General features: G+C 49.4%; 1 protein-coding gene across 2 annotated transcripts in view; it reads right to left on the bottom strand.

Moving 5' to 3' along the window:
• Positions 1 to 8,464, bottom strand: part of LOC116576044 (serine protease 42-like) — a 28,574-nt gene extending 20,110 nt beyond the window's left edge. For both annotated transcript variants that reach the window (XM_032317794.1, XM_032317803.1), the window contains exons 1-4: positions 8,425 to 8,464; positions 1,366 to 2,221; positions 886 to 1,042; positions 202 to 461 (exon numbers count right to left, since the gene is read on the bottom strand). In XM_032317794.1, coding sequence (XP_032173685.1) covers positions 202 to 461; positions 886 to 1,042; positions 1,366 to 1,609 — 661 coding nt within the window. In that variant the 5' untranslated portion in view covers positions 1,610 to 2,221; positions 8,425 to 8,464. The remainder of the gene's footprint in view (positions 1 to 201; positions 462 to 885; positions 1,043 to 1,365; positions 2,222 to 8,424) is intronic.
• Between the last annotated feature and the right edge of the window lie 8,045 nt (positions 8,465 to 16,509).

The following is a 16,509-nucleotide window of genomic DNA, read 5'->3' on the forward strand; positions in this document are numbered from 1 at the left end:
TGCTGCAACAAAAGACGTCAACCAACTTCTAGGCTCAAGTCAATCAGGAGCCATTACTCTGGCCACTGCTAAACTCTGACCACCCTCCTTCCCCCTCTTCCAGGCAGTCCTCCTTCCTGCCCCTCTCTTTAGCTTTTCTGCCTACTTCAGGGCTGGGATGCCTCCCTCTTCCTGAGCATGCTACCTGCCTCACAGTCTCACCGTGTTCTTTTTTGCCCCATCCGGTCACCCAGCACGTGGTCCCAGCTTCCACTTGGAAAGTCTTCTGAGGGATGCATACAGGCTGGACGGTCCCTGTGAAGTTCACAGGGTAGAGGAGATGGAGAAGGGCAAGGTCATTTTGAACGGCTCCAACTACCGAGAGTTGAGGATGGACGATGACGTTCTTGACCGGGATCACCACACTGGTGACTTCCTTATAGGCGCTCCGATCTCCCATCTTGACACTGTAGCGGAAAGGGCTATGGGAGAGAGGACGTGCCCCTCATGGAGACCTTTCCCACACACGGCAGAGGCTTCCCAGCCTGGCCCTAACCTCTCTCACTGCTCTTTCTACCGCCCTAACACCAAACAGCCCTCCTTAACGACTCTCAACATTGGTTTGCTAGTCCAAATAACTGGTTTGCTTCACCAAATTGGTATTCCTAGTGATGAGACAGCCAGTGCCGAACCCGTGCATTTTGTAGTGTGGGCGGGCCTTGGCTGGGTTGGTTTGGATTGGGTTGGGTTGAGTTGGGTTGGGTTGGGTTGGGTTGAGTTGGGTTGGGTTGGGTTGGGTTGGGTTGGGTGTGGGTTTTGTCAAGTTGCCAGGGCAACAGAACCTAATGGGTACCTGAGGAGGGCAGGTCTGGCTTCAGAACTCTGTGACCCCTCTTCACTCCTCACCTTAAAATACAGTGGCCTGCAGTCAGCACCCACTGCGATGTGAGGAGGGAGCCTCCGCACACGTGTTTCTGGTTCATCCTCAGGCTCACCTGCCAAGGCCACTTCCCCTCTTCCGCCTCCTTTCCTCCCCTGGTGTTCTCAACGACGTGGCCACACCCTGGAGTGGGAACAGCGTGCAAGGAAGAACCTCCAAGAAACAGAGCCCGGGCTTCCGAGGAGAGCACCAAGTGCCCCTCGGGGGAGGTAGGGGGGCGGTGAAGGCCACAGCCCCTTAGACTCCAGGGCCCTGCTGCAGAGTCCCCGGGCCCTGCACCCCCAGACCTCCAAGGCTGCAGGGTGTCCTGCTCAGACTCCGCAAGCGGGGCTGCATTCCTCGGGGTGGGGCAGAGGGGTGAATCCTGGCTCCCCCAGACTCCCCGGGGCCCTGGCTCCCACTTGCAGGCCGCAGCCCCCCTCAAGGCTCCCAACGCCAGATGTCACCTGGGATCAGTTCCAACAGCTGGGAGAGTATGGCATTCTCTTGGGGCTCCGGGGTCGCAGACTGTCCCTCGGCCCCCAACACGGTTGCACTGGTGCCCTCACGGCCACCCCCCGAGGACGATGGGGAGGTGGGCGCCGAGGAGGGTGGGGACGATGTGGACCCGCCCTGCGCCCCACCAAGCCGAGGCTGGAGGAGCAGGAGCCAGAGCAGGAGGCCCAGGGAGCCGCCGCCCGGGGACGCCATGGACCCGCCGCGCCGCGCCTCTCACGGTGGCAGGTGGACCGGTCCACGCTGGCGCGCGAGCGGCGTAAACAGCGGCTCCTCGCGCTGGGGGCCAAGTGCGAAACATCGCGCCCTCAGGATCCGCCCCCCTCCCCCGGTCCTCTCTCCGCTCTGAGTCCCATCGAACCCCGCCCAGGCTGGAGGAGTCAGGGTGCTTCCGAGGAACTTGCCCTTGACAAGGACCTCCCAGTTCCGGGGACACCGCCTGATGTCCCTGCCTCTTCTGGTGCGGTCCCTGGGCTGGAGCTGTTGAGGACAGGCAGCCTGGGCATCACCCGAGGAGACTACATTCTCCACTCTTCATTCTGGTTCTTCAGCTCAGGATTTCATCCACCAGACAGAGATTTTGGGGAGGGGGACCATACTGATTAAGTAGTTGAGACAAAGGAGTAGGCAGCTGTTCTGTTTCAATGATAGGGGAGCCTTAAAAAAATTAGCCACCACCAAAGACACACGCAAGTCAGTTTCTTCTTCTTAGCCCTTGGTCTCTGGCATCCGGCCCAGTGGCATGTCCTCTGTCTTTGCACCCTAAAGGCTTCTGCTAGGCCCCTGCCTCCTTGGGCTTCAGCATCCCTGTTGAAGTCAGGGAGAAAACAACAGTCACAGCTTCTGAATTGCAATAGTTCCCTCTTTTTTCCTGGCCAAAAGGGGACAGCCAGTCACAGTTTTTCAGGAATGTGGATGCTCCCCTAGCAATTTCAACGTCTGGTTGAAGGGATTGTCTCTCCGGCATTCTTGGAGGTCGGAGAAATGAGGGAGTAGGTCATACATCACGAATCCATTCCAATATTCTCTGCTCTCTAACTCTTTGCATTCCTTTCTCTACATGAAACCAAGGAACTGCTGGCATATCCACTGCCTTTAGTGTGGTCCACCACTGTGTTCAGGCTTAAAACAACCAGCATGTAGAGTCTGCAACAAGTGGGATCAAGCCCACCTGTGTGAACCAGGAAACTGAATCCAGAATCTCTGGTAAGTGTACTCTTGGCAAATGTGGACCCAGGCCTCCCCAGTCAAGCAAGAGTCCTGAGAATCCAACGCTATCATACACCTCTGGTTCGCTCCAATGTAGACAAGCAAACACTAGCAGTTCTTTTTGAAAGGACAAGAGCATGGTGGGGTCTTACTCCAGCTACTAGGTCTAGAGGCAGTGAAGAATGGCAGGGGTGATACAGGCAAAGAATTCGCATGCACTTATAATGTCCTCAGATGAACTTATTACACTCTCACCAAGGTAAAGAGGACCAGCCTTATCAAATGGGAGGAGGCACAATTTCTATTGGCAAGGGAGGTTCAATGTAGCTGAGGATGAGGATGTCCTAATAAATGTGCCCCCATTTAAATTTTCAGGGTCTCTTTCTCAACCAAGCCCTAACTTTTCTTTAAGAGTTCTGATGAAGCTGTTACTTCAGTTTATGTTCAAACTTATCAACTCAAAAGATTGGATACTCTATCTTATTTTCAATGGCATCAACCCTGCTGTTATACAGTATATGAAATTATTTTAGGGAAATCAGAGAAGCCTTTAATCCAGAAAGTTAAGACTGAGGATTGCCATTTTCTTTCTTTAAAAATCATCAGTGCAGTAAGAAAGAACCAGTCCTTTTCACCATCCTTATGTTCTTCATTTCCACAACAACGTCTATTGTGGCAGCCTGTTATTGTTTAATGAACTGTCAAATGCAAAGTGTGGGCTAGTGTAAAACTTTAGAACTTTCGGGAGCTGCAGACACAAGGTGAGCTTGCATCCACTCACAGGGCCTTCCCTACAAACTCCCATCATGTACTCATGAGAAAGATTAGCAGCAGGGCAAGAAACCAGAGAAATGAAAGCCCTGCTTACAGTATAGACATTGGGGAGGGAAGCAGAAGTTGCTGTGGGAAAGGCATGGTGTCCTTCAACTCCATCCCCTAACCCACCAGGCAGCCAAAAGAAGACAGAGCAGCAGCAGCCATTGCCACCACCACCACGGTCACCTTATGTGACTGGGTGAAAGGCACAAACCTGTCATTTTCAGGGCTCAAGTTAAAGCCTACTATAGCTGGGTAAAGAGAATGTGAAATAAAGTCTACCCCTAGAAGAGGAGCCAGATCTCTAGGGATCTTCTATGCTGGGGGAGAATCAAGATCACTAAGAAGACCTCATCTCTGAGAGCCAACAATATGGTACCTGCCTAACAGTGAGACTGAGCCAGAAAAAAAGAAAGAATGCCCTCCCTCCTACCTCCATTACCAGACTAGTAAGTGTCCAGGAACAAGTAACAGCAGTTCACTGTTGAGCGGGGGAGAGGTAAAAGCATGGAAAGACATCCTCCTGGACACATAAACATGGAGAAGACTGACAGCTGAGTGTAGAACAGACACTGAGAAAAAAAATCCAACAAGTCAGCCACTGCTCAAAGCAAAAAAATGGTGGAAGAATTCGAAGTCTAGTACAGACAGAGGGTAACCACACAACAACAAAACTTGACATGAGTGTCTCAATACTCTGCCAAAGAGAAGACAGGCCCATTTCTGAACATATTGTTTGTTTGTTTTAAAGATTTTATTTATTTTAGAGAGAGATAGAGAGAGAGTACATGCTGGCAGAGGAGCAGAGGGAGAAGGAGAGAGAGAATGCCAAGCAGACTCTGCACTGAGTATGGAGCCTGGTGCAGGGCTCGATCACAGGACCCGAAGATCATGACCTGAGCTGAAATCAAGAGTTGGACACCTCTAACAGACACATGAAAAAATGTTCATCATCATCAGCCATCAGGGAGATTCAAATCAAAACCACATTGAGATACCACCTTACACCAGCTAGAATGGCCAAAATTAACAAGACAGGAAGCAACAAGTGTTGGAGAGGATGTGGAGAAAGGGGAACCCTCTTACACTGTTGGTAGGAATGCAAGTTGGTGCAGCCACTTTGGAAAACAGTATGGAGGTTCCTTAAGAAATTAAAAATAGAGCTTCCCTATGACCCTGGAATTGCACTACTGGGTATTTACCCCAAAGATACAGATGTAGCGAAAAGGGCCATCTGTACCCCAATGTTCATAGCAGCCACCAAACTGTGGAAAGAACCAAGATGCCTTTCAATGAACTAATGGATAAAGAAGATATGGTCCATATATACAATGGAGTATTATGCCTCCACTGGAAAGGATAAATACCCACCTTTTGTATCAACATGGATAGGACTGAAATAAGTCCCATGGATGAGTGAAATAAGTCAAGCAGGGAGAGTCAATTATCACATGGTTTCACTTGTGGTGCATAAGGAATAAGATGGAGGACACTGGGAGAAGGAGTGAAGTGAGTTGGGGGAAATTGGAGGGGGAGATGAAATATGAGAGACTGTGGACTCTGAGAAACAAACTGAGGGTTTTGGAGGGGAGGGTGGGGGGTTGGGTGAGCCTCTGGTGGGTATTAAGGAGGGCACATATTGCACGGAGCACTGGGTGTGGTGCATAAACAATGAATCTTGGAATACTGAAAAAGTAACATTAAATTTCAAAAAAAGAGTTGGACACCTCATAGACTGAGCCACCCAGGCACTCCACAAACATTGTTTACCAAAGTCTCTATTCACCTACACAGAATGACTAGCTTTCAACCAAAAACAATGAGATACACAATGAAAAGGAAATTAACAACACACTATCAAGAGACAAACCAAACAACAGAACTAGATTCAGATAGCACACGGGGTTTAGAACTATCACAAAGGGAATTTTAGATACTAGGATGAACATGCTGTAGCTGCCATCTTGCCTCCCTGCATGTGTGCACCTAATCTCAATTGCAGCTGGTCCGTCCAAAATGTCCTGAATACCAACCCTACCCTGCCCCCCATTTCCGCTCCAACAAGATGAAAGAAACTCCCACGAACCAGGAGAAAGTCACCAAGCTACAAGCACAAGTGCACACGGGTGGGAAAAGAACTGGTCACAGAAAGAAGAAGATGGTTCGTAGAACAGCTCCAGCGGATGATAAAAAAGAAACTTCAGTTCGCCTTCGAGTTAGTGGTAAACAATATCTCTGGTACTGAAGAAACAAATATGTTACAAACCAAGGAAGAGTGGTCTATTTTAACAATCCCAAAGTGCAGGCATCCCTGGCAGCAAATACTTCCACCAGTTCACACCATGCTGAGACAAAGCAGCTGCCAGAAATGCCACCCAGGATCTTACACCAGCTGGGGGCAGACAGTGTGACTCGTTTAAGGAGACTGGCTGAAGCTCTGCCCACACAGTCTGGGGATGGAAGAGCACCACATGCTACTGGGGAAGATGATGATGAGGAAGTTCCAGATCTTGTGGAGACTTTTGGTGAAGCTTCCAAGAATGACGTCGACTAAATGGAGTCAACGTCTAAAGAAGAAAAAATTTGAAGGGAGCTGCTATTTTTTTTTTCTGGAGATTTGAAACTTTTTTTTTAATAGATTTTATTTATTTATTTGACAGACAGAGATCACAAGTAGGCAGAGAGGCAGGCAGAGAGAGAGGAGGAAGCAGGCTCCCCGCTGAGCAGAAAGCCTGATGTGGGGCTCGATCCCAGGACCCTGAGATCATGACCTGAGCCAAAGGCTGAGGCTCCAACCCACTGAGCCACCCAGGCATCCCTGGAGCTGCTATTTTATAACTATGACTGCTTGTTAAAATTTTGTTCATGGACCCAATAATAATCTAGGTCTCTAATATTTTTAAGCCCAAGCCTGTTGGACATTGCAGCTCTTTTCAGTTTTTGCTTATACACAATGAATTCTTTGCCACTAATTAAGCTGAAGAGGCCTGGGAATAAAGTCTGAAACAAGGTTAATCAAGTTCTTTAGCTAGTATGAATACATACATACATACATACATACATCCTATGGTGAACCTATTTGAAGGCTCTAATTCAGAGGTCAACAAATGTTTTCTTAAAAACATCAGATAGCAAATATTTTAGGATTTTGAGGTACAATGAAGATATTATGTAGGCCTCTATTAAAAAAGGAGAAATTTCCACACAAATATAGTAATAATAGTAATTAGATATAATATTTTGTAATAGAAATCGAATGAGAAGCATTTGAGCAGAATAACATTTTACTTAATTGGGTTCAAAATTAGTATTCTCCATCATAAAAATCTATCGCAAATTTTCTGTAATGGTGATCTATAGTGGTATTTTATGCATTTAATCTTTTAAAATGTCTTTTAATGCAAATAAGTGTTGCCCAATGCTGATACTAATCTGTGAACATATAGCTTTGAGCATACTGTTCACTTGGAAGGCAATTATAAAGCTATTTTGGTTTTTCTCTTGATTTTGCCTTTGTCTTGTCATTACATTGTGAATTAATTATTTCAGTGATGTTTAGGGAACAGTTCCTCAACTACAGTTAAATGGATTTTGAAACATGCAAATTTCCTTTGTGGCACTGACACGAACTCTAAAACTGCTTCTGGAATTGTAACAGAAAGCTCAGAAAATACATTTACTGCAAGTTTGTGTGGGAAAGCACATCTTGCTTGTTTTAACTTTTGACAGCACAGAACTGTATAAAGCAGCTTGACATAACTTCTGATTCCAAAAAACATTAGCTGTCATCAAACGACTTTACCATTGCATAGACAGCAATAGAAATAATACAGAATGAGAAAGAAGCAATAGAGAGGATACTGTTATAAGGTCCTTACACTACCTAAACAGCAGATACTATTGTTTGAAAGAAGAGGGCAATTAGTTAAAGATATACACTGTAAACTCCAGGGAAATCAAGGGGAAAAAGTTAAATAACTATCAATAAGGCAATAGCAAAGATAAAATAGAAGCATAAATACTCCATTAATTTAAAAGAAAGCAGGAATAGAGAAAAAGAGATGGTACAAATAGAAAGCAATTGGCATGGGGCGCCTGGTTGGCTCAGTGGGTTAAAGCCTCTGCCTTGGGCTCAGGTCATGATCCCAGAGTACTGGGATCGAGCCCTCCAAGGGGCTCTCTGCTCGGCAGGGAGCCTGCTTCCCCCTCTATCTGCCTGCTTCTCTGCCTACTTGTGTTCTCTGTCTGTCAAATAAATAAGTAAAATTTTAAAAAAAAAGAAGCAATTGGCATGATGGTAGAATTTAATTCAACATTATCAGTACTTATATTAAAGGTAAATGTTTTATTAAGTGACTTAATGCTTCTATGGCATGAGTTAAAGGAGATTGTCAGACTGGATTTTTTAAAAAAAAACAACGATATATCCACCTTAAATATAAAAACATAGGTAGGTTATAGGGAAAGGGATAGAGGAAGATATACAAACCAAACACTAATTAAAAGAAGGAGTGGTTATATTACCATCAGACAAAGCCAACATCAGAACAAAGGATATTATCAGGGACAAACAGAGACATTAATCACAGAATGATAAACAAAATTCTAAAGGTGTATGTGCCTAAATACGCCAAAAAAAATTTCAAAATTTACAGAGCAGGGAGAAAAAGCCAATCTAACCAAAATTAGAATTTGGAATTTGGGTTTGTCTTTCTTAATAATTGATAGGACAAGTACACAGAGAGCTAGTAAGTATATATAAGATCTGCAAAACACTATCATTAATTAGATGTAATGGACATTTGTAGATTACTCTATCCTAGCAACAGCAGAAGACCCTTTTTTCCCCAGTGTACATGGAACATAGACCAAAATAGAGTATATTATGAGCCCTTAAACAAATGGTAATAATTTAAAGAACTGAAATTATGCAAAATACATCCTTAGATCATAACAGAAATTAGAAACTAATAATAGAAAAATACCTTGATGGGCACCAGGATGGTTCAGTCAGTTAAGTTGTCTGACTCTCGATCTCAGCTCAGGTCTTGATCTCAGGGTTATGAGTTCAAGCCCTGCACTGGAGCCCAGCATGGAGCCTAGTTAAAAGAAGAGAGAAAAATGAAAACTATCTTGAAAATTGCCAGATTTTTCCCCCCCAAAATTTTTAAACTTTGATTTTGGGGATGTCTAGGTGGCTCAGTCAGTTAAACATCTGCCTTTGGCTCAGGTCATGATCCCGGGGTGCTGGGATCAAGCCCCATGTCGGGCTCCCTGCTCAGGGAAGAGTCTGCTTCTCCCTCTCTCCCTGCCCCTCCTCCCTGCTTGTGAGCTCACTCTCTCGCGCTCTCTGTCAAATAAACAAAATCTTAAAAATAAATAAATAAAACTTTGATTTTGGACTCCCAGAATGGCTTTGTGAGAAACTTGGTTGATTCTTCCCCTAGAAAGAAAGCTATTTAACTGGTGAAAAATGTTTTTTAAAACACAACTATCTCAGGTCTCTGGAAATTGTCCTATGGCCATACAAAACATTGAGAAATATCTACACGAGAAAATCTACAAAACTTCGTATGAGCAGCAAGAGTCTGTGGCATTTGAGCAATGACCAGCTCCCAGCCCCCGACTCCTTAGCTCCATATTACGGAACTCTACTCTGGGCAAGTGGCCAAGATGATGGGATCTCCTTCTCCCCCAGCTAAGATTTCACTTCAGTAGAAGCAGGTCGCTGGTATCTCTCATCTTCCCAAGTCCATCTGCAGAAGTCCTGTTCCAACAGGCAAGCCCAAGAGAACTAGAGCCCCCTTCCCTCACTTTGCCCCTACTCATAGAGCAGGAGCTCTACCCCAGATACTGCAGGTTGAGAATCCGGGGCTCCAGTCACCCCATCCCAGCTCACTGATAGAGCAGAGGATCCACCTTGGGAAAGGCAAAGTGAGAAGACTGCTGGATTGCATCCCTCTCCCCGGTGCCCACTCAGAGCAGAGCAGTTTCATTCCAGGAGAAACAGGCTGCCATCCCCGTCCTCAGCTCTGGGGCAGCAGCACAAACATTCTGCCCAGGAGGAGAGGCAGGCTGAAAGGGGGAGTGTGCTCTGCAGCACTGCCCGAAATAACTGAATTTATTTGGAACAGACGGTAGAGAAATTCATGCTTAAGAGACTTGTTTAAAAACGGAGAACTTCCTGATGAGCAATTAAGAGAGGGTTGAAAGCTCCATGATCCTGGCAGCAAGAAGTGAAACAGCAGACTAGCTCGAAGTTAAACACAGAAAACGAGTGAAAAGAGAGGGAGTCAAAAACACTGTGCACAGACCTTTGTGCACAAGACGGCATTCTCAGGAGTGAATGGATAAGGAACTTCTGAGCTACTAGTCCTTGGCTGAACACGTAGGGGAAAAATAAATTCCCTAAGCTGTGAAAGCCGTCTCCAAGATACACACACATATCCAATGATAAATAGTGAAAATAAAACTGACCAAAGGAACTTACACACAACCATTTACCATTGAGTGGCTTATGTTGATCCAGGGAAATGGCTGAGCTGGGCCGGGGGGCGGGGGGGGGGGGATCTGAGCAGGGATATCAGGCTGCAAATAATCACAGGATTATCGTACCCCAGTCACTAAACAAATGAATGACCAAATAAACACCACCACCACGAGTCTGGGGTGGGTTGGGGGGACAGGGAACCATTGTCCAGATTTGCTACAACATATTACATGTCTGCCTTTCAATAACAAAACTGCAAGACATGCAAAAAGACAAGAAATACGTAGGAAAAGAGGTGGATAATAAAAAAAAACTCTCCTTCAGACGACAGTCTTGTATTTCAACGCATGCAAGAAAACATTTCATAAAATGTAACAGCTTTCCATGATAAAGAACATTCAGGAAACTAGGAATAGAGAGAAACTTCTTCAATAGGATAAAGGCCATATATGAAAAACCCAGAGCGAACGTCCTACTCAGTGGTGAAAGACTAAAAGCTTTTCCCTAAGATCAGGAATAAGACAAGGATGCCCACTCTCACCACTATTCAACATGGTACTGAAAGTCCTCGCCACAGCAATTAGGTAAGGAAAAAAAAAAAAGTCCTCCTAATTAATAAGAAGTAAAATTATCTCTGTTCACAGATGACGTGAGCCTATGTATAGAAAACCACAAAGATTTCACAAAAAAGAAAAACCTATTAGCAATAATAAACAAATTCAGAAAAGTTGCAGGATACCAAATCAACACGCAAACATCTATTGCATTACCTAGTGCGCACACAGGGAACAGTCAAAGAAGAAATGAAAAACAATCCCATTTATGATAGCAACAAAAAGAGTAAAATACTTAGGAATAAATGAATTTAAGCAAAGAAGTGTAAGAACTGTACACTGAAAACTATAAAAAATATCGCTTAAGAAAATTAAAGACTTAAAGTAAACAGAAAGATGTCCTATATTCATGGATGGGAGGACTTAATGCGGTCTTGTTAAAATGATAATATTATCCAAAGCAATCTGCAGATTCAATGCAATCGCTACCAAAATCTCAATGGCTTTTTTTGCAGAAACAAAAAAACCCATTCTAAAATTCATATGGTATCTCACAAACCCCAAATAGCCAAAACAATCTTGAAATGGAGAACAAAGTTGAAAGACACATTTTCTGATCCTGAGGATGGCACAGCACAGAGCAGTGAAATAGAGGTCCTGGGTGTACCCACTGTACCTGGGTGTACCCACTGAAGCCACCTGACCTCTGGACTCCTGAGGAACAGCCACCCACCAGTCTCCTTTATCCTCAGAGCCACTCGACATCAGTGTCCTGTTCCTTACCACGGAACATCTTCTGATTTATAGGCATTCATTTGACTTCCCCTTTTGGAGTCTGTGTATGACCCTCCTGGTCCCCCCATCCACATCCAGGCCCAGTCTGGGGACAAAGCCTTCTGCTCCTACCCCAGGGAGGTCAACAAAGATACATGAAGGAGATACCTCTCACGGAGGTCCTTCTGAAATTTTAAATTCTCATTTTTAAGATGGAGCGTAGGAAAGTAAGGGGAGGAAGACAGAGCCGGGGAAGGAGGAAACCAGAAGGGAAAAGTAGGGAAGGAAGGGGAGAGGAGGGAAGGTAAGAGGGAAAGGAAAGAGGTGAGCAGAGCATAGGGACGCAAGGGGAAGGGACGTGGGGGGAGGGAAGGAAAGAAAGGAAGAAACCGAGTTAGATACTAAATGCATCCTTTTTCAGAAGACAGAATTGCCTTCTAAAACAAATCCAAGTGAGCCAACTGAAAAATTAGTACAACTATAAGAAAATAGACTAAGAGCTTGGGGAAAAGGTCAATACATAGAATCAATAACTTTCTATCATGCAGCAATAACAGATGAGAAATTATCACAGAAAACAAGATATTCCGTGAATGATAGCAACACATATTTTTAAAAATACCTAGGAATCGGCATTTCACCATTGGCCCAGGCTCCTCTGATCCTTTCTTGTCCCTTTCCTCCTCACTAGTGGGGCTCCAACCACACTGGCCTCCTTGATGTGCCTCGCTGGCTGCTCCTTCTGCCCCCAGACATCCAGACGGTTCATTTCCTCCCCTCGTGGGTCTATACCAGAGTTGGCAACCTTTTTCCATGAAGGGCCAGATACTGAATATCTTAGGCATTGTGGGCCAAGAGACAAAATCAAGACTATCCTACACATATTTACATAGAAATAGAGAAAACCAGCTTCCACAGAATACTGACAGATGAAATTCAAAATATAATAACAACCGAGGACTTTTTGTTGTTGTTGTTTTTATTTTTTGGTAACACGGGTTTATGAAGAAGAATGGAATTGTTTTAGGGGGAATACCATCAGAGCTCAGCCTTTCCGATCATGGAACTGATTGCAAATGCTCTTCTGTAAGAACCATTCTCAGCTAAGGGGTGTTGGGCCAGATTTGGTCGGGACTCAAATGTCACCTCCTGGGTGAGGCTCTCCCAGGACCCCCTCTCAGAAGTTGTACCCCCGCTCCCAGTCTTCCCTCTCGGCCTCTGATCTTCTCCACTGCACTATATATTTTACTCTCGTAGACAGTAAAAGTCCTCCCCTTCCATATGTAAACTTTATGTAGGCAGAGTCTGTCTTGCCACAGCTGTATTCTCTCTCTTTTTTTTTTTAAGATTTATTTATTTGACGGAGAGAGAGATCATAAGGCGGGGAGGGGTGGGGGGGGGAGCAGATTCCCCTGCCCAGCACAGACACCCCTGCCTCCTGCCTATCTGCCCACTGACTCTCCTCTGTCTCCCTGCTCTCTTGGTAGGTCCTTGTCTCTGTCCCTCCGCTGGACTGTGGGTCCCCCTCTGGCTCTTAGTCTTTGTCCCTCATTTATAGATGAGACTTCAAGAGCAGCTCCCAGGACTCCTCCCCTGCACAGAGTGTCATGCAGACCCCGCACTCACCCCCCGGATGCCTTAGTTCCACTCTCCTCCATTCAGTCCGGCACCCAACCCACCCGCTTCAGGGCCTAAAGATGCTGCCCCCGCCCCCCATGCCTCTACCGGACTAAATGCACCTCTGTTCAGGTGCCTCTCCTCTGGAAAGCCTTCCTTGACACCCTCCTCAGGCCCTATGCTAAACCTTCAATGAGGACTGTCATTCTGCGGGGACACCTGGGTCGTCCCTATGTACCCTGACAATGCCCCAGGACCTACCCCTGTCTCCCCACCCTGCTCCAGGAAGCTCAGACCTGATCTCTGAGCCTCCCGCACCCCCTTCCGCCCCCCGCCCCGCCCGCCAGAGCCACCTCCTCCTGCCCTCTGAAATTGTTGCTGGGGTCCACCGCTCTCCGTCGCTGGTCCCCTCTCTAATCCCACAACGGCCCCATCCGACACTGGAGGAAATGCCTCGCGAGGGGCTGTGCCCTTTGCCAGGTCACACAAGAAGGCAGGGGGACAGCGGGCCCTTGGGCAAGGGTTCTGGCAGTACTGGCCGAGGGTACGCGACAGCAGACAGAAAGATGGACAGTTTTGGGTGAGCCGCAGCCGAGCTGGGACTCGAGACTGCTCTGAGCCCCTCCCTCTCCGCCCGACTTCCCCGCAAGACCAGGCGTCGGGGGCTCACCCAGGAGCCGGCTCCCGCCCCCTGGCCCGGCGCCAGCCGTCATCCCCGTGAGGTCAGCCACCGGCCCGCGATTTCGGGGAAATACCAGCTCCTTATTAAAACCAGGCGGTGGTCAGGCCCCTGCTGCTTTCCCAGTAGAAACGAGGGTGTTTGTTCCGAGAGGAACAGGAGTCCGCAGGGCTGGCCAGGGACGCGGCCCGGAGGCTGGAACCGCAGCGCCTACCTGGCCGAGAGTCGGGGCGCCCTGGGGAGCCCGGGAGGGTGGGGGGAGCAGCCCGAGGTTTGGGCAAGAGCAGCCGGGAGGGGGGAAGTGGGCGGGGGGAGGCACACGGCACAGGAGAGCGGGGCCGACCAGGGAGGAGGGGGCGTGGGCCGGTGACCCGGAAAGCACGCAGGGGCAAACGGGACAGCCCCCACCCCCCGGCCGCCCCCACCGGCTCCGAACGCCGGCTGCGGGGCTGGGTCGGGGGAGGCCCTCCCCTTCCGGGCGGGCGGCGCGCCCCCGGCCTCCCCCGACCCAGCCCCCAGCCGCCCGCCGCCTCCTGCAGGGGGCGCCCGAGGGCCGCACCGCCGGCCGGGCCGCCGGCATCTGGAGCGAGTTAGGCTGGGAGGCCGGCGGCCGGCGGCGTGAGCTCATCCCGGCCCGCCCGCTGCGGTCCCGGCGCTGGAAGGGAACAGAACAGAAGCGCCGCGGGCCCGCTCGGGGCAGCGCGGCGGGAGCGTGACTCCTCCCGGAATGTGGGTGTGAGCGCAGAGGCGGCGGTGTGTGTGTCGCTGGCGCGTCGCCGAGGGAGGGCCGAGCCCCGGGAGCCGGCCGCCAGCGTGTGTCGCTGTGGGTCACCGTGTGCCCTGGCTGGGGAGGCTGTCTGTGTGTGTGTGGGGGGGGGGGGGGGGGGTTAGAACACTGCATGTGACAAGTTACACACACCCCAGCAGATACTTGTTCCACCAAGGGCACAGCAGGGTGAGGGCCGGCTCCGAGGCACGAAGCTGGGACTCCTGGCTCCCTGCCCCTGAGCCCTTGTGCGTCCGTGTGTGTGTGTGTGTGTGTGTGTGTGTGTGTGTGCAGAAGCTCCGAGCCCAGTCACCGTGTCCCAGAGTGCCCTGTCAGGGCTGGGGCCCACCACCTCTCTGTCCATTCTCAAACAGCCTCTTCCTGCTCATTGCCCCAGGCACTCTCCTCCTTCAAGACGAGGGAGAGTCCTCTCCACTCCAGGGCCACGGCTAACAGTGACTCACAGAGACCACGTGGGGAGACACACACCCAACATTCATGTAAGAAACACCTTCCTAGTCGCAGGCCTCCCGGCTGGGAGAATCAACAGAAAAGTTGCAAGTTGGTGACAAGGCTTGGAGAGACCACTTGGTGAGACAGGCCCATCCCTGCCTGGGGTGGGGAGCAGGAAGGGCTGGAGGTCGCTGAATGACACGCACAGACACACACCCCGCCATGTCTTAGGTGCTCCAGCCCCCCTGCCATGGGCCCTGAGGCTATTGCACAAGGTATGAAGGACCTCAGATGCCGCCGGACTCCCAGGGCCAGGAGCCAGGGTGGGGACATGGCACTGTGGCCATCACCAGACATGTAGTGAAGAGCTGAGGCTAGAGGAGGTTACCCGGAGCATCCAAGGTGCCCCTTGCCCATCAGGCTGGTCCTTACCTTGGGCCGTCACCTAAGGGATCAACTGTCCCAGCTTTGGGGAACTGTAGTCCCGGCTGTGCTAGAGACCTCAGGGAGGTGGCCCTCCTGGCTGGGCTTGGGGCCCTGTCATGCCGCCCCCTTCTCCCTTCACACCTCCCCCCAAGCTGGGCAGTGGCTCTGAGACAAGGACCCTGCCTTGCAGGATGGGGCACTTGAACCCTTTAGGCTTCCTCACCAGCTCCTGCTCCTGGGGCCCACAGCACACGTTTGCAGAGGGCTGGCCAGAGCTCTCGGCCTCTGAGTTGCCTCCACATCCCCACCGGTGAGACAGAAAGGACACCCTGTCCTGCGTAGGCCCGCCCAGGCGGCAGCTCTACTTCTAAACGGACAGGCATCTAGGGCACCCACGGGTGTCCTCGGCTCCCGAGACACTGGGACAAGCTGGGTGAGGGACTTTTTTATACTGGAATGACTCTGGTTCATATAGCCAGAGCTTCCAAATTACTTAGCAAAACATGTTTGCTTTTTAATTAACATGTGCTTGCAAAACAATGGTTTTAATTAAAGTGGGTGGGGGAGAGAAGGGATGAGAGAGAGAATATTTCAAGGAGCTCCAAGTCCCGGGCCAGACTTCTTAAAAATAAAGTGGGAGCTTTGCTCCAAGCCAGCAGAAGCTGGGAGGTGGGGCAGGCTCCTTGGGGAGCCCCAGGAACAAACCAACCTGCTTCCCCCGCTCTCTAGCTCTCTTGCTGAGAATTCACCCTTTTACTGATGGTCTCATTACTCACTTACCCTACTGTTCCCTGAGCCCCCTGGGAGGGGGTGGTTGAACGGGGATCCACCAGACAAGACACAGGGAATGGCATGAGTGAAGACGTAAGTGTGAGCCTTGTTGGGGGAACATGAGCCTTGTCTGGGGAAGGAGAGAGCAGAGGTGGGAGAAGGGGAACCATGAAAAAGCCAGATGCCCCCCAAGACTGCTGGACTGGAAGAGTAGAGCTGGACCGGGAGATGCTGATGTCCAAGCCCCAAGGAGATGAGCTGGGGCCAGGGATATAGGGCAGGAAGGGAAGGTAGGGCTACGTTGGGAGGAGGGATTGGCAGCGGAAGGGGAGGGCCTGCGGGGACTAGAAGCGGGAGGTGGCCTGGACTGGGGACCTGGGGCTTCTGGTCAGAGGCTTCTGGGCCTGGCTGCAGGTTTGGTCAGTCCAGCAGGGGGCAGCCTTGCCCCCATCATTCTGGACTCAGGATGCACCCACCCAGCCCCAGTCAAGAAAGGGAGTGAGTGAGAATGAGATGATCCCTCCAGATCAGCCGCACTTT

Source organism: Mustela erminea, chromosome 1 (assembly GCF_009829155.1).
Source record: "Mustela erminea isolate mMusErm1 chromosome 1, mMusErm1.Pri, whole genome shotgun sequence".
Classification (NCBI taxonomy): Eukaryota; Metazoa; Chordata; class Mammalia; order Carnivora; family Mustelidae; genus Mustela; species Mustela erminea.